At 50.6% G+C, this 15,432-nt stretch overlaps 3 protein-coding genes across 3 annotated transcripts; 1 reads left to right on the forward strand and 2 right to left on the reverse strand.

The window, feature by feature from the left end:
* Positions 1-1,622: 1,622 nt before the first annotated feature.
* Positions 1,623-4,098, reverse strand: MRS44_017996 (uncharacterized protein; the record flags this gene model as incomplete). Its single annotated transcript, XM_065616201.1, has 2 exons — positions 1,623-2,903; positions 2,959-4,098. 2 exons carry the CDS (start codon positions 4,096-4,098, stop codon positions 1,623-1,625), a joined length of 2,421 nt encoding a protein of 806 aa, XP_065472273.1.
* Positions 4,099-5,025: 927 nt separating this feature from the next.
* Positions 5,026-6,944, reverse strand: MRS44_017997 (uncharacterized protein; the record flags this gene model as incomplete). Its single annotated transcript, XM_065616202.1, has 3 exons — positions 5,026-5,061; positions 5,802-6,116; positions 6,168-6,944. 3 exons carry the CDS (start codon positions 6,942-6,944, stop codon positions 5,026-5,028), a joined length of 1,128 nt encoding a protein of 375 aa, XP_065472274.1.
* Positions 6,945-10,951: 4,007 nt separating this feature from the next.
* Positions 10,952-14,655, forward strand: MRS44_017998 (uncharacterized protein; the record flags this gene model as incomplete). The annotated part of the gene is made up of 3 exons (XM_065616203.1): positions 10,952-13,458; positions 13,847-14,147; positions 14,221-14,655. 3 exons carry the CDS (start codon positions 10,952-10,954, stop codon positions 14,653-14,655), a joined length of 3,243 nt encoding a protein of 1,080 aa, XP_065472275.1.
* Between the last annotated feature and the right edge of the window lie 777 nt (positions 14,656-15,432).

Consider the following 15,432-nt stretch of genomic DNA (forward strand, 5'->3'; position numbering starts at 1 on the left):
TGCGATTCCATCTAGGACTTTCAACTTTCAATCTAGGACTTTGTGATGTGACCCTGAAGTGACGGGGAAGCTCCCAATTATTCCAACATCCTCGCCCCGTTTTAATTCTGCTCCCGCCGCAAAAGGGTCTACGCCTATGAAAACACGGCCGCTCACTACGACTTCTCCACTAACGCTTGCACGTATCGCTGGGACTCATAGGCGAGGTAGTTCTGAATGAGGGTGCAATTACATCCCGAGTGCTGTAGAAGTTGCATCTTAAGCTCATACACCTCGAACGTCAGGTCGGCCATGCAGGTGGAAAGATCGCGGTGGATGCGTTCCAAGCCCCGATTGCTAGACTCAAGTCTCAGCTGTTCTTCGCTCTACCTGACACGGAGCTTCTTGGCAGCGATCCAGTTTCGTTCCTGGATTTTTTTAATACTATTATTGCCCTGTTGGGCTGAATGGCCGCTGTTGCTGCTAGCGCTTCACTTGCAGCGACTAGTTGATTGTCTTGAGTTCTTCTTTGGCTGTGGATTCAGGTTTCCGTTAACAAACCGGCTTCATCCAGCGGATTTGCGGGCCGAGATACTATCAGAGTCACAACTCTGATGCTTTGCTGTTGAGTTACTTGCATTTATTTAACATGAGCGGTTTCACTATTTTTAATATGGAGATGCATGAGTGTCGCTTGGGGAAGCCCCTCTGCCTACTGACGAACGATATAAATCCCTAGAAAACATACTACCTCTAGGCATCAGATTCACGTTACTGCGACTAACCAAAATTCAATACGTCCAAGGTAACTGTTTTGGCACCCACACGGCCGGTGATGGTTCTTGCTCAACCGTTTTCCTGCCTCTGGTATGGTATTACCTGGTTGCTGGTCTCGCGCGCAGTGCCCACACTTGCTATAAGACGCAAAGCTCTTGGGTTGAGCTTTTGTTGTATATGATGAGGTTGTCGGTGTTGGTAGTGTTGGCGAGCAGGTCGGGATCGTTATGGTGTGAGGGATCTTGGATGAGCATGTCGTCCGAGGCTCCGGCTTCGGTGTAAAGAAACTGCATAAGAGGGACAACTCAGGCTAAGTACATGGACCATCGACGACAGCCAGAGTTATAGCGAGGTCACCAGCAGACTGCCCTTCGATAAGGTTGTCCCGGACCACACTAATTACAGTGCAACCAAGAATAATTCCATAGGTGCCCAAGCCAATGCATATCGGCAGTTGTTAGCTGCTGGTTATATATATCGACATAGTGTGACCGCGACGGAATCCAGCGCAGTCGATGCCGGACTCAATAAAATCATAAATGCAGGACACGGAGCGCGGTATCGTATATAGTAACGTAGTGAACTAAGATCTGGTTACCAGTTACGTTGTGCATACAAATGCCGATGAACCCGAGCCTCGTCAATGACAACGCGATGTTATCGATGACTCGGTTATTAGTCGAGCCCAAGGGTCGGAACCACTACATCCACTCCACTTTGGGACCAAGTAGAGTGGATGTGCGATTTTTAGGCAATTACATAGTGGATGTAGCACATATTCGACCGGGGTGGAATGGATGTACACACGTGGATTTATAAGTGGATTTATAGTGGATCTTTGAGGCTATTCACAACCTCCTCGGTGCCTATTCAGCCTCACTTTCAGAGGTTGACACTAACTCTTCAGCCTGTTGCTGCTGTGTTGAATCGTCAACCTCGCTGGCGCTGTCCTCGCCCTCCAATAGCCATTTTGACTCAGCAAGCGCCAGCTCGTCGTCGCTTAGAGTCCCACAACCGCCATCCAGCTTACTTTCAAGGTGCGACTTAAGCAATGGATCCAGGTCCTTGATAAGGCCAGCACGGTACCAAGAGCGTAAAACCTGACAAATGGCGATAATCTCAGCATCTAGGTTCGTACGCAACCCCGAGACCATCTTGCCAGCAGCTGAAAATAACCTCTCACACTCGGCTGACATCGGCTGGATCGTCAGGAAGTCCAATGCCATCCTGGATAACCGAGGATATCTGCCTTGCTTAGTGATCCAGTAACCAATTGGATCACGAACGTTGCCGTCGCTGGCGTCACGATCCGTCTGCCACGCTTGGTACTCGTCCCCAACAATAGCTGCTGCGTAGGGTGGTATTGAGCTTGGCAGACGACTGTTCTTCTCGAAGGGGTTGAAAAACCGAGGTCTTTTTGCCGGTGGCGCGTCGTCGCCTCTGCTGCTGCTGGTTCTAACCTCGAGATGAGCGTAATCGGACAGCCAGACGTCGGCAACCATCTCTTTTGCCTTTTCAACCCAACTAGGCTTATGAGCCCACGTTTCATCAAACCAGTCCCAACGATAAGCTGGATGGAGCGCCATAGCCGTATAGTAGATCGGCGTCTCGTCCAGCCGCTGATAATATTCATCCAGCTTACCCCAAGCAAGGTTGATTCCGATGCGGAAGTGCTCTGGATCAGGAAAATCAGCAGCAAGCCGCTTGTATTCTTCCAGTGTGTTAAGCAGCAACTCATAGCCAAGCACCACGTCCCAGATATTGCCGTAGGAGCCAGTCCAGCCTTGCTTACGCCTGCGGATGTGTCCATCACCCTCAAGCGTCTTTACCACAGTCTCAAAAACGGTCAGAATAGCCTCCAAATGGTAAAGAACCTCCCAGTCTTTGTCCGTTAGCTGATTCTCGTCTCGGAGGATGCGTGGTTTTTTCGCCAACTTGGCTTGTGTCACTTGGCCAGTCTTTTTAGACCGATTTTCGTCCTCCCATTGCGCTTTATACTTGATCAGTAAGAGTTCGATAGAGGTTTTCAACCGTAGAGCCCTGCGGATCATGTAGAGTTGTGACAGCCAACGCGTGTCGTTATCGATAATTAGCTTGAGTGGTTTCTTGGATCGGAGTTTAAGGGTGGTGGCGCGATTAATTTCGTCCTGTTAGATATACCGAATTAGTATGAGACGAATAGGACTTAGTAAAACCGCTTACCCTCTGGACCTCCTTGAATAAGTAAATCAGCCGATGGCTAATACGCACATCAACTACGATATTGTGTAACTTGCCAACTGGTCCTCTTTTGCGCCATCGAGCGTATTCAGTATCAGATAACGCTTCTGCGCCTGATAATTGCTGCTCGAACGCGTCGGCGTTTTTTCCAAATAAGAGCGCCTTGGCTGACAAGTTAATTGTGTGGCCAAAACAGCGTCCTCGGCGTAGTCGGCCATCGAACCCTAGTTCAGCACCAATGACCTCCATTGCAGTATCGTTGTTTTCAGCATTGTCGAGCGTGAAATAGCCAATCTTCTCTGGACTCACGCCAAGAGTGTGTAGGACGTCGAGAACCTCCCCACCGATCGTTGAGCCAAAGTGACGATGCGCCTCTGGAACCCCAATCATGATTTTGCATGGCCGATTCTTCTCGTCTCTGAAAAAACAAGCAATGCCGTACAGGGCAAGCTTATTTCGAGACGTCCAGCCATCAAATGAGATATGAAGCGCTCCAGGGGAATCCCTCAACACCTCGATAACCTTCTGCTTGTGGCGGTTGTACTCTTGAATGATCTTATATCGGACAGCCGTGGCACTCAAGTTGGCGTGTTGGATCGAAACGGAGGGGTTCAAATAGCCGAAGATTTCTCGGAGGATGGGGTTCTCGGCGAAGGAAAAGGACTGGTTGCTGCTGACGATCAACTCGACTAGCATACGCTGAAAGTGTTGCTTATCAAAGCGTGAGATAAAGCTATTCGCGATATTCTGTTCCGTAGGCTTGTTGACGTCCAGTTTCAAAACAGAGGCAATAGTCGGCTGGTTCGATTTCAGTACGCATTCGGATTTCAGCTGTGCTGTGCTCTTTTTCTCTCCCTCTGGTGCTGGTGTTTTGTGTTCACGCCATAGATGATTTGCCGCGTTCTGGAGACCTGAAGAGGTAAAACTCGCGATAATGGGACGATTTCCGAGGATACAGTCCTTGCAAGCCCATTTGCGTAAGCCATGACGTTGAATATCGTAGCCAAAGTCCCACAGCCAAGAGCTAGTATCACGAGCGCGTTCTGACCAAGCCCAGCCTCTGAAATGGTGAAAAAGACGGTCTTCGAGGTGCTGCTGTTGGCCTGGCTGGGTGGCTGACATCGTCAAAAATTTTTTTGGCAAAAACAACAGCAGGAAATCTTAGAAAACGCGCTCAATAGGGGTAGTGTCTCGTATGATGCTATAAGATTAGCTGTAGGGGTGATGGATCTCGGCTAACTTGGGTCCAGCTACCTCGATTTAATAGGCAATTATATACCAAAATAAGTACTATGAACCGTACAGGGTCAGGGAATATCCCACGGTACCTAAATCCACCTAAATCCACTCCACTACATCCACTTTCAGGTCCAAGTGTAGTGGATTATGACGTAATCTGAGCGCCGACGAGTGGATGTAATAGAGATGGACCACTTATATGTGGTCCACGTGGATTTGCAGTGTAGTGGGTTCGAGCCTTGGTCGAGCCAACCATGAGAAACCCGTACCGTCCGCCGCCAGCGAGCCTGTTCCCAATCACTCGAGCGTTTTGACCACCGACTACCGCCCTGTTCGCACCGAGAAGTGGCTGAAATGTAAGTCGGTGATTAGCATGTCCTCTAATGGCTCTCCCACCGAGAGAACCTTCCGGTGCTGACCAGAAACGGCGCTATGTCAAATTTAGGCTATATTGTGTAGATACCGGAACCACTTAGGATAAAAGAGCAACTTATAATAGTAAGGGTAGTGGTACGAGAATGGCGTCGAGCCCGACCAGAGCAGTCTCGCCTTTCTTAATTGCCAGCTGCTTGGCGTAGGTGCCGCCTTTAAGAAGGATCTGATCCCAGCAACAGGCAGCGTCGATCGCATCCTGAATGGACTGGCAGAGTCGGACGTGTATGGTGCGACAGTCCTTGTTGTTATGGTATTACTTGTCCGCTGCATGGTCTCCGGCACTGCGTTTCATGTCGGTACCGAGGTGTGGGCAACGCGACTCATCCATCCTATTGCACTCTTACGCTTATTTTTGTCCCATAGATGATAGAAACGTCAATCTTTCCACTTGAATAGGGCACCGCCCCAGGACTATAAATGTTAGTAGCTAACACGTTGCGATGTCGAGGAAGTTGATAGGCCTTTGAGGCTGGCGGAATGGCCAGAGCTTGTGAAGGGTGTAGCAGCAACGAGGTCAACCAAGAGGGTCTCGAAGACTACACAGTTGAGCTCTATGATGCCCAAGCTACGGAGAGATATGTATGAGTGGAATTGGCCAAGTGTGGCAAGCCTTAAGGAAGAGAAGATAAGTAATAGTCGTACCGAATGATTGGCCTTGAAAAATGGTTACATATGATCATGAGATATACCGTAATATCACCTCTCTTGTAGGGAATGAAGGTGCCGCGTTGCGTGCAGGATAGTCAATAGTATATATTTGCGTTCGTTTCTGGGTGTTTTAACCGGAAACGAGTAATTGAGATTTGATAGCAGGAAGTCGATGCGTCATGTACTCTCATTATACTATCATTGATGACAAACTTATGCAGTGAGCCAAGGCTTCTGGGACTAACAGTAGATAGATCCTCAGTAGCTATGAGCCTCTCCAGTTTTCACATGGATCGACCTCGCTTCAAGCTGTTGCTTCCTTAATTTGGCATAACGTAGGCCGCACGCATTGCACAACGTCCTCGCTCCATCAGGGCCTCGTCGCCATTCGGGTGTGTTAACTCGGTTGCAACAATGACACCGGTCAAGGGGAGCCGCACACTATCAACGGGTGAGCTTTTTTTTTTTTTTTTTTTTTTTTGGTCTCAAATGATTGAACCTACCCTCAACCGCGTGTTGGCTTCTGTCATACCATGTTGGGGCTTCATCTCATCTTCGTGCATGGGCACATCGTGATCCTCCTCGTACGGGCTCTTCATCTTAGCTGCTTCACGAGCCCGCTCGTTCTGACTCGATGCTTGCAACAGACTCCTTACTTGCTCCAAATGCCGCTCGATGCGCTCGATGTTGCCGAGCATATCGCTGATATCCTGCTCTGTCGGTAGTCTGCTCGGGATGGGATGAGCTCCGTGCTGCTCTTGAGTGATTCGGGTATATACTTCGGAGAAGTTAAGAATCTTGTGGGAGCAGGAGCCGATCTAAAGTCAGTTAATGTTGCCGCCCTTCTATGCGAGCTTATTCCGACATACTTGACTTAAAGAATCTTGGTAGCTCCAGCTTTCAAAGTGCTTAGTCACGGTAGCATCATGTCTAGCTCGAGGAGCACACATTCCCTTTCCCGTATCGGGAGGTTCCCATGGATTATAGGGCTTTGAGACATGGGGCGGAACAGCGTGCTTGGGAGAGATCCGAGAAACGGGCAGACGCATCTGACTAGGAGGTTGTTGGCCAGGTTGATAAACAACACGCGTAGGAGGCGGCGGCGGATGAGGATGCGTATACACCACGTTTAAGGGATAGTGAGCCCGCGGAGGCCTCTGCTGTTGAGGATGATGTTGCTGGGGAGGAATGTCCGGCTTGGCTGAAAGGCCCGCCTGGCAGTCCGAGAGAGGCAGTAGCGGTCGGCTAGTGAGTGGTAGCCGATGAGAACTTGCGAAGGAGGTAAGAGCATCTTGTTGAGGGGGAAAGGACGAAGCCGGGTATAGCGGCTGTGGTGAGGAATGCTTCCCAGCCTTTGAGAACGATTGAAGAACGGGCTCGAAAGATGACGAAAGCTTGGAGCAGGGCTGGGTGCTAGAAGGAGGTCCAGGACGAGGAGGACCCAGCTTGGTGTCCTGAATGAGTTCCGAGATCGAGGGCAATGGCCGATAATCCGAGGAATTATTACTGTTGGCCGGCTTCTGGGGCACAACAGAAGAGATAATGTTAGAGATGCTGGCACCGGATGAGGAATGATGATAGTCCGAGGAGACTGACAGTCGAAGCGCGTGGTGAGTGGACGGCATAATGAGCATTGCCATGGCCATGGCAGGAGGTTCCTTATGCGAGGTTTCCATATGATCTCTTAAGATGGACAGGCGCTGCCGATGATGGTGGCGAGAATGGTAGGTTGCACTAGGTGGTGTAGTTGTTGGGGGATGGAGACAGAGCGAAAGCGGGAAGAGTGAGGGAGTTGTTGATGAGGGAGGACCAGCCAGAAATAAGAGAGGATGCTGCAGCAGCTCTCGTATTGGAAGCAAACAGACCTCTTCCTGATAGAGTTAGGGGGTGTGGCAAATATATAGATAATGCCAGAAGAGCCACGGGTAGAGATAGATCTGAAGGTTGATAGGAAAGATGATTCGTGACAGCACTAAAGCGGGAGACCGACAGGGAGGCGGCCTGGGACTTGGGCTTGGGTGGACAGACGCATGCAGATCAAATGAGTGCGGCTTACTTGCTGGCTTTCAAGGCTGGCTGGGGGAGCGCCAAATCCACCGCCACAAAAGCGTGCCGGGGGATCGGTGTTGGCCCGCTGGATCACAGACCAGAAAAAGTGTAGCGCAAACTACTTAAGGCGGCGGCAAATCGTGAAACTGGCCTAAGGATCGGGGCTAAAGGACGTGGCGCTCAAGTCGGTTCAAGACGGAGAGATAGGCGAGTGGAGCGAAACCCACGGCACCGGGTTATAATCCTCTCGCACGTTGGGGGCTGGCAAGAAGGTCGATGTTTGCGGACGTTTGGCGTTGCGGGTTCTTGGTGTCGGGTGGTCGTGGGCTAGAGGAAGAAAACTTATGCCGGAATGAACTAGTTGGTTAACTGAGCCTTGCCTTGACAATGTTCTCCCGTGTTGATGCTATTGACTCGATCTGAGGTGATTGGGGCGTGCGGTCTGTAGTTTGTAGATGGTTGGAGCTGGCCTTGGTTGCGCACTGGCGGTTTGGCGACTAGCGACGGAGCAGCAGTGGACGACACCAGACCCAAAGCAGGGCAGTGCTGGGCCACTAATATGGCGGGCAAGGACGAAGCCTGCTGCTGCGGCCAGCGGCGTGTGGAAGGCACCAGAGCGGGTGAACACACTGCGGAGAAAGGAAGAAGAGGAAGAAGGTAAATAATGGAGGAGAAGAAAAAGAGAGAGAAGAAAAAAGAGAGAGAAGGAGAAGGGGCGAGGAGGGTGAGCAGAGGTAACAACTCGAAAGTTGATGGTATCGTGTTGTGAGACATGTGGAGATAGTAGGATGCGAGGGAGAGAGAGCGAATGTTCAGGGGCAGGTGAGCGTGGGCCTCCTACAACCCTGAGTCTCGGTTCAGGCAGCGTTGACAGATCTTCGGCAGCCTGTAGCATCGCCTCGGGGACTGGATGAGATCTGAGTTCTTAGGGCATCTTGCTTTACCGCTGAAGTCGGCCAACAAATACCGAGGCATTAAGCAATGTCCTCCGTCCTCATTCCCGCAGCAGCACAAAGCAGGCCTCCAATACTTTAAGGGCGACTACACTGCTGCGAACTCGGGCACTTTAAGAAAACCAGCCTTATGTGACTGCAGTTCAACAGCAGCTCAACACATGCGGCAGTGCGCAGTTTGCATAGGAAGAACAAGAGACGGTGCAACAACTTGCCGATGGATTTGGGCATGGCCAAGGGCCTGTGGATGGACCGTGCTCGAAAATGTGAACCAGTCGAAGAGGTACGTAGCTTGCACCCAGGCGAACCTCCACCTTCCTTTTGTCTGTTTGTGTATCTCCGGATATGGATACGCTCTTCCCTGACCCCTGTAGAAAGGCGCCGCCTGCATCGGACTCGATGAGTGAACGGATATCCTGCCCGATCGAAACCACTGGTGACATGGTTGCCTGCCCATCCTGTCAAGTACCATCAGCTTGTCCCTCATTGCACTCTCGTTGCCTTCCGGGGTTAGGACGCTCTGCAATGTCAGCGGCTTGCATTCCCCTAATAGAGCAAAAGAACCGCAGCTTAAAGCGAGGTCAATCCGCCTACCATCTAAAGAAGGCTTCAGATCAGGAGGCCCACACTGGTCTGGGACTAACTATAGATGCAAATGGACGTTCTCGAGTGTCATCCCCAATGACATGTCTTTTTCCGTGGTGAGCTGAGTCGCTGGAAATGGGGTCTATCATATTTTAGCGCCGACTCTGGTCTGGACCAATTCTTGTCACATCGGTGGCGTAACACTATTGGTTGCGTTACCGATTTAGGCCATGATCTTGAGTGGAGAGTAGCCACCTTGAGGATAGCTCAGAAAATGCCATAATCCTTGTAGATCGTTTACTAAAGAGAACGTCCGTGGCCGAGAATAATAAACTGATTTGGGCCTGCGGCATTTCGGAGTTGTTGAGACATTGTTCAACGACTGAGTATATTCTCATAAGTGGAATCCAACGGATCCTCTGTAAAATTTCCCCAAGGGCCCGTGCCCGCCTTAGGCAGAGACAAATAGAACTTCCAGCAAACAAAGGCAGCAAAACTGTTGGAGATCACAAGTGTGAGGCGACCAAGTCGGTGGCAAGGTGTGGAAGAAGGAGGAACATTCTACAAGAAATCGTGCCTGTACATAAATAGTGGTTCCCCTACTTCACTTTGAGATATGAATTAAGCAATTAGCATCTTCTCATTTCAACAGCAACCGACTGTTGCAAGGAAGACAACGGACCTGGATGACTTTATGACCCCAGTCAGGAAGCCCAGTACTCAACCTGCGCCTTCGCCGTCCGCCATGCGCGATGAGTATGCAGAGTGGGTGGCCACAACCGATCCAGGGGATTGTTTAGTGGATGACCCGATTCAATATTGGCTTCTCCGTTCCGGCTGTGTCCTCCGAGCCATCGCGGATGGCAATTGATCTCTTTTCAGTTCCGGCTGTGTCCTCCGAGCCAGAGCGAATATTTAGCCTCGCCGGGCAGGCCCCAAGAGCTCATCAGAAGGCTCCGATAGTAACGGAGCGGGCGAAGCTGATGACATATTGTCGGACAATTAATTCCACAGGGATCAGCCTCCCGTCCTGCCGCCCCACTGTTTCCCCACTCACCAGTGAACGGCAACAGTGAGGAAGTTGATATAGCTCGGAGCCAGTTACCGGCCGTCATGGCCTGTAGAAGCCCCCTTGGTCTAGCAACGCACTGACAGTGGCTGGCAAGAAAATTTTTTACAGGAGAGAGTTTTGGAGATTGATCATGTTGGTCAATTTGGTAGTACCCAGTTTTGGCTTGCTTCGGCTCCTCCATGGTCCCTAAAGAGGGACTCGAGTGCTAATTTCAGGGTTTGATGCCGAGTTGGCCCAACAGAAGCAAGAGTCGGTCTCTCAGTCAGTCCTATCGCAATCGGGGCTCGGTCCGCGCAGTTGCGTCACAGTCCTAGAGCCATCGTTTCGCCGAATCGCGGATGGTGCCACATGCACCCCCTCCTTGATATTTCCCATCAAACAACACCACCGAGATGACATGTACTGTTGGAATAATTGGGAGCTTCCCCCTCACTTCAGGGTCACATCACAAAGTCCTAGATGGAATCGCATGGGATATAAACCCCTAGGGAGCTCTCACCATGACAATAACAATAATAACCTTGATTTTAACAATCACACCCAGCATCACTGCGCAATTCGACAACATATGTACCCGGTACAGAGCATGCTGGGACCACTTCGCAACGACACCCTTCACATCCTCAGAGACCCAAACAACTCAACGTAATCAACGAGTTGATCAACTCGTTGATCAACGGCCAACTCAACCAACTCAATGGAGGACTTTATTAGTAAGCTGCCCAACTCAATATCACCTTGAAATTGATGGATCTCGTTGATTTCGTTGATATAAAGTGGGTCTACTAGCCACTATTAGTGACTGTAACTGCGGATTGGTATAAATCCTAACAGCGACCCGTAACTAAGGCTATGTGTGGCTTGTACGTATGGCAGATCACCTAATTTCCCTGGCCGCCACCTCCTTTTAGCCTCTGTTCTGCCCTCAATTCTGCTTCTGACTTCCACATAGATTTCAACAGCTACACCGATTGCATTGCGTAACTAGCTCAGGATGAGTATTTTACCAGACTCTGACGCCATCACTGCTGTTGACGATAATGGAAATTTTAGGTCGTCTCCAGCGCCTTCTACAGCTTTCACGCCATTCTCGCCAGCACGACGTTCTAAGTCCACCTCGCCAGATTCCACTACCAAAGAGCGGCAATATGAAGAATCTCTTTGGCGCCATTTCCCCGGCTTCACGTGGTCTCAAAGGGTTAGAGATACTAATTCCTGGGCCTGGGAGTATGGGTACGATATCCAGAAAGGCAACGACAGGAAGTGGGTTTGCAAAATTTGCATCCGCAAGAACACTCTTAAGCCAAAGACTTTCACATCAACGGGCATCCAAAATACCCTAAACCACCTCTATGACGATCACAGGATTTGTGCGCCTGAAGGGAAGACGAAATCAGCCTCGCAGCTAAGAGCAGAGGGCCGGAAGGCCAAGGGACAGTCAACCATCGCCGAGCTGATGAAGCTTGATACCAATAAGCCCAGAGAACAAGCAATTGCGAATGGCTTCATTAAGAACTTCGACAAGAAGTTTTTCAAACGACTTCTAATGGAATGGATCGTGGAGGCCAACCTCTCGTTCGAAACAGCAGAACACGACAAGCTCAGGAAGATTTTCGCATATCTGAACCCTTGCGTGAAGCTCTCTGACGCTAATCTTTCCGCAACCTCTATTCGCAGGAAAATCGTGGCATCATACGAACAGCACAAGACGAAGGTTATGGAGGTCCTTCAGAGCTCTCCCGGCCTAATTCACGTCTCCTTTGATGGCTGGAGGTCCGGAAATCGGCACGCGTTATATGGGATTATGTGCTTCTTCCAAGACGAGAAAAACAAGCCCCGCAAAATCGTCCTTGGAGTACCCGAGGTCTCTACTCGCCATTCTGGCACCAATATTGCAGCAGAAGTCCTCGAGATTATCGATTCATATGGTATAAAGAATAAGATCGGGTATTTCACGCTTGATAACGCCGAAAACAACGATTCAGCAATGGCTGTGATCGGAGGAGAGTTGGGCTTCGTTGGACGCAAGCGCAGAGGTCGATGCTTTGGCCACATACTCAACCTCTCTGCCAAAGCATTGCTTTTTGGCTCCAATGCAGAGGCATTTGAGAATCAGCTTTCCGGCGCAGCAGCGTTATCTGAAACTGAACACGATCTTTGGAGGAGGAGAGGGCCAGTCGGGAAGCTCCACAACCTCGTTGTTGACATCGACAGATCTGATGTGCTGACTTACCTTCTTCGAGGTGTTCAGCAGGCTGATATGGACCAATCTATCGATCCGAGAGTTCGAGCGAGGAAGCCTCTGAACATCGTCGTCGATAACGATACCAGATGGCTGTCCCAGCTCTACATGATCCGCCGCGCGATCAAACTCCGTCCTTACCTCGATGTGATGATTCTTAAACACAAACAAGCTTGGGAGCAGGACAATAAGTCAAAAAGGACGGGCCTGATGAGGAGGTCGGCTGTTCAACCGCGAATTTGCCTATCCGAAAACCAGCTTTCAGACAAGGACTGGGACGTCCTCGAACACCTCGCCACGATTCTTGGATTCTATGAGGTCACCGTCAAAACCCTTGAGGGAGACGGTATTCAACGCAAACGGAAGAGAGGGTGGGTCGGCTCGTACGGAAATATCTGGGATGTCATCCAAGGCTTCGAATTCCTAATGGCAAAACTGGAGGAGTACAAGGCAGTCGCGGCGGATTATCCTGATCCCGAACACTTCAGGATCAACATCAACCTAGGGTGGCAGAAGCTCAACAAATACTACACAATTCTCGACGAGACACCAATATATTACGTGGCGTTGGCTCTCCACCCTGCGTATCGATGGGGTTGGTTCGAAGAACACTGGGGAAAACATCCGGATTGGATCGCAACTGCGAAAGAGATGGTTCAGGAGGTATGGGAGACCGAATATCGCAACCTCGAGGTGGTATTGAGCCCAGGAAATGAGCCCGTTGCTAAACGGCGAAGGAAGTACCAAAATGCCTTCGAGGAATACTGCGAACAGTCACGATACCAGCCATCAAGCCGGTTATCGACGCCTACGACCACGCCAGCGAGGATGAGGTCTTCTGCGACTCCTGAGTCCCCGAGGGACGAGTACGAGGCGTGGCAACAAAGCTGGCTTCCAACAGACACCGATATTCGAGACCCCATCGCATATTGGCAGGATAACCGAGCTCAATATCCCCGCCTCTCTCGAATGGCTCTTGATTTCCTCACGATCCAGCCGATGTCAGCCGAGTGCGAGAGGCTCTTTTCTGCCGCAGGTCGATTGGTGACCCCCCTGCGCAGCCGCCTCGAAGTCGATATAATCGGGATGTGTCTAGTGCTGCGTTCGTGGCTACAAGCCAAGATAATCGACGACCTGGATCCTCTGTTCGTTCCCACGCAAATCGAGGTCGAGAGCAGCGCCAGAAGCGAGGCGGGCGCAAGAGAGTCAATGGCGTCACTTCTCGGCCGAGCGAGAGAGCTGGCAGAAGAGGAGAAAGGGTGGGAATAGCTGGTGGGGCATGTTGCGAATATCTCGTCAATTAGGCCAACTGTGACGGGACAAGAGCACGAACGAGGTCGAGTGTGACTTGGGTAAAATGATTGTTTACGAGGAGGGAAAGAGATTCCTAAGGAAAACTCTGACTTAAGCTATTTACACAATATTCATAAAGTGAGACTATTCATAAAGTATGAAAGTCACATGATCGTCCCCTCACACCAACTCAACGTCAATCCATTCAACGAAAGCGTTCAGTTGATCAACTCAACGAGAGGTCGGCGATTACTAAGCCAATTCACTCAATATAGGTCGTCCGTTGAGTTGGTTGAGTTGTTTGGGTCTCTGGGCGTGGCCCTCCAACGACATAGTCCTCTATCGCGGCTGCAGCAAAGATCCATACTGTTATGTCGCTCGCAAGGCTCCAGCTGGCATTGCGGCGTTTGGCGGTGCGGCCTGGATTGCCCAGGCGCAAGAGGACTTCGACAAGGCTGCAGCCATGGAAGGAGCTGAGGTCTCAGATCTCGCTCCGTATCCTGGAGGCGGTCGCAGAGTAACGCTCAAGACGCCCTCCGGGTTCTTATTTCACGGTTGTCTGGGCAGGATAACAGACCGGCGTGCAAGTCCGTCCCGTCTGCAGTGGTTGACAGCCTGGGTCCCTTCAACGGGAGCATCAGCAAGCACAGACTTGGTAAGTTCGACTTTCTTTGCCTGCATCGTGTGTTCGGATATGCGGGACGAATTGACTCTTTGATTCAGGCAAGTTCCTGCGGTGTCATCCTGGGCCAGCAATAATCCATAAACTGAGCCACTACGGATTCATTGTTGCCAAGTGGGATGAGGAAATCAAGTGGTACACGAGCAATTTCAACTTTGTTCCATCTGACGTGCTCTCGCCGCCCTCGAATAAGGACACAGACGTCATCACCTTCATGCATCTGGACCTGGGAGAGGAATTCTCAAACCACCACAGTCTTTTTCTCAGCCGTGCGGCCCCCGGAGAGCGGAATCGCCTGCATCATACGTCTTACGAAATGGAGGATTTCGATACTCAGCTCCTTGTACACGATTGGCTGGCAATGAAGGGTCACAAGGCCGTGTGGGGTGTGGGAAGGCATATTCTAGGATCGCAGATTTTCGACTACTGGGGAGATCCCAGTGGGTTCATCATCCGTCTGGGGCACGGAGATGCCCGCTGAGATGACTGAGGATGGGGTAAAGGCCACGGCGGCATGAGTTGCGTAAAATAGTTATTTATTGGTGACCTCACGCAGTCAAGAGGGACAGAGCGTGTATGGTTTGACCGCAACGGGTCACCTGTCGCTGCGGTTTTATACGTAAACGCGTTAGACCGTAGTGTCGGAGAGGGCCCCGTCCGCGCTCCCCTGTAGGGAGGCAAAGTGTCTGTATATTGCAGTGGTTCTATTTACAGAGGGAAGGAGGGAGGGAAAATCGAGTCTTGACTGCGTGAGAGATGACGAGCTACTTGCAGAGGCGAGCAATTGACTCCCGTGAGGCAGTTGCAGGAGGGAAGAAACCTGTCGCAGGGTAGGCATGATCTTCACGGCCTCATGAAACAACTGCGTTAGTAATCTAGCCGTATGCTATAAGTAGCTCTGCGGGATGGAGTACCCCGCACAAAAGAAATAACCTCAGACAACAATCAATCAACACACTGCTGCTGCTCATTCTTTACCTGACCCTTGATCCTTTCAGCACGCTCAGTGCGACAAAACCCCTCAGTAAGCCCTCCGAAGCCGGGAAGCCTATTCTGCAGTGTGGTCGTCACGTGAGGCAACTCCAATAAAACTACTCCCTTTAGAATAAAAACTAAGATGTTAAAGCACCAAAGCTCCTTTTAACTTCAAAGCCTCACAACAACTACAACTTGATCCATTTTGTAAATAGTTATTTCCAGCTGATTGTATATATAGGAAGATATGAGTAAGCGTAGTAACCCCTTATGAACTAGGTCG

The sequence above is a fragment of the Fusarium solani genome (assembly GCF_023522795.1).
Source record: "Fusarium solani strain SB1 chromosome Unknown bctg00000015, whole genome shotgun sequence".
In the NCBI taxonomy this organism is placed as follows: Eukaryota; Fungi; Ascomycota; class Sordariomycetes; order Hypocreales; family Nectriaceae; genus Fusarium; species Fusarium solani.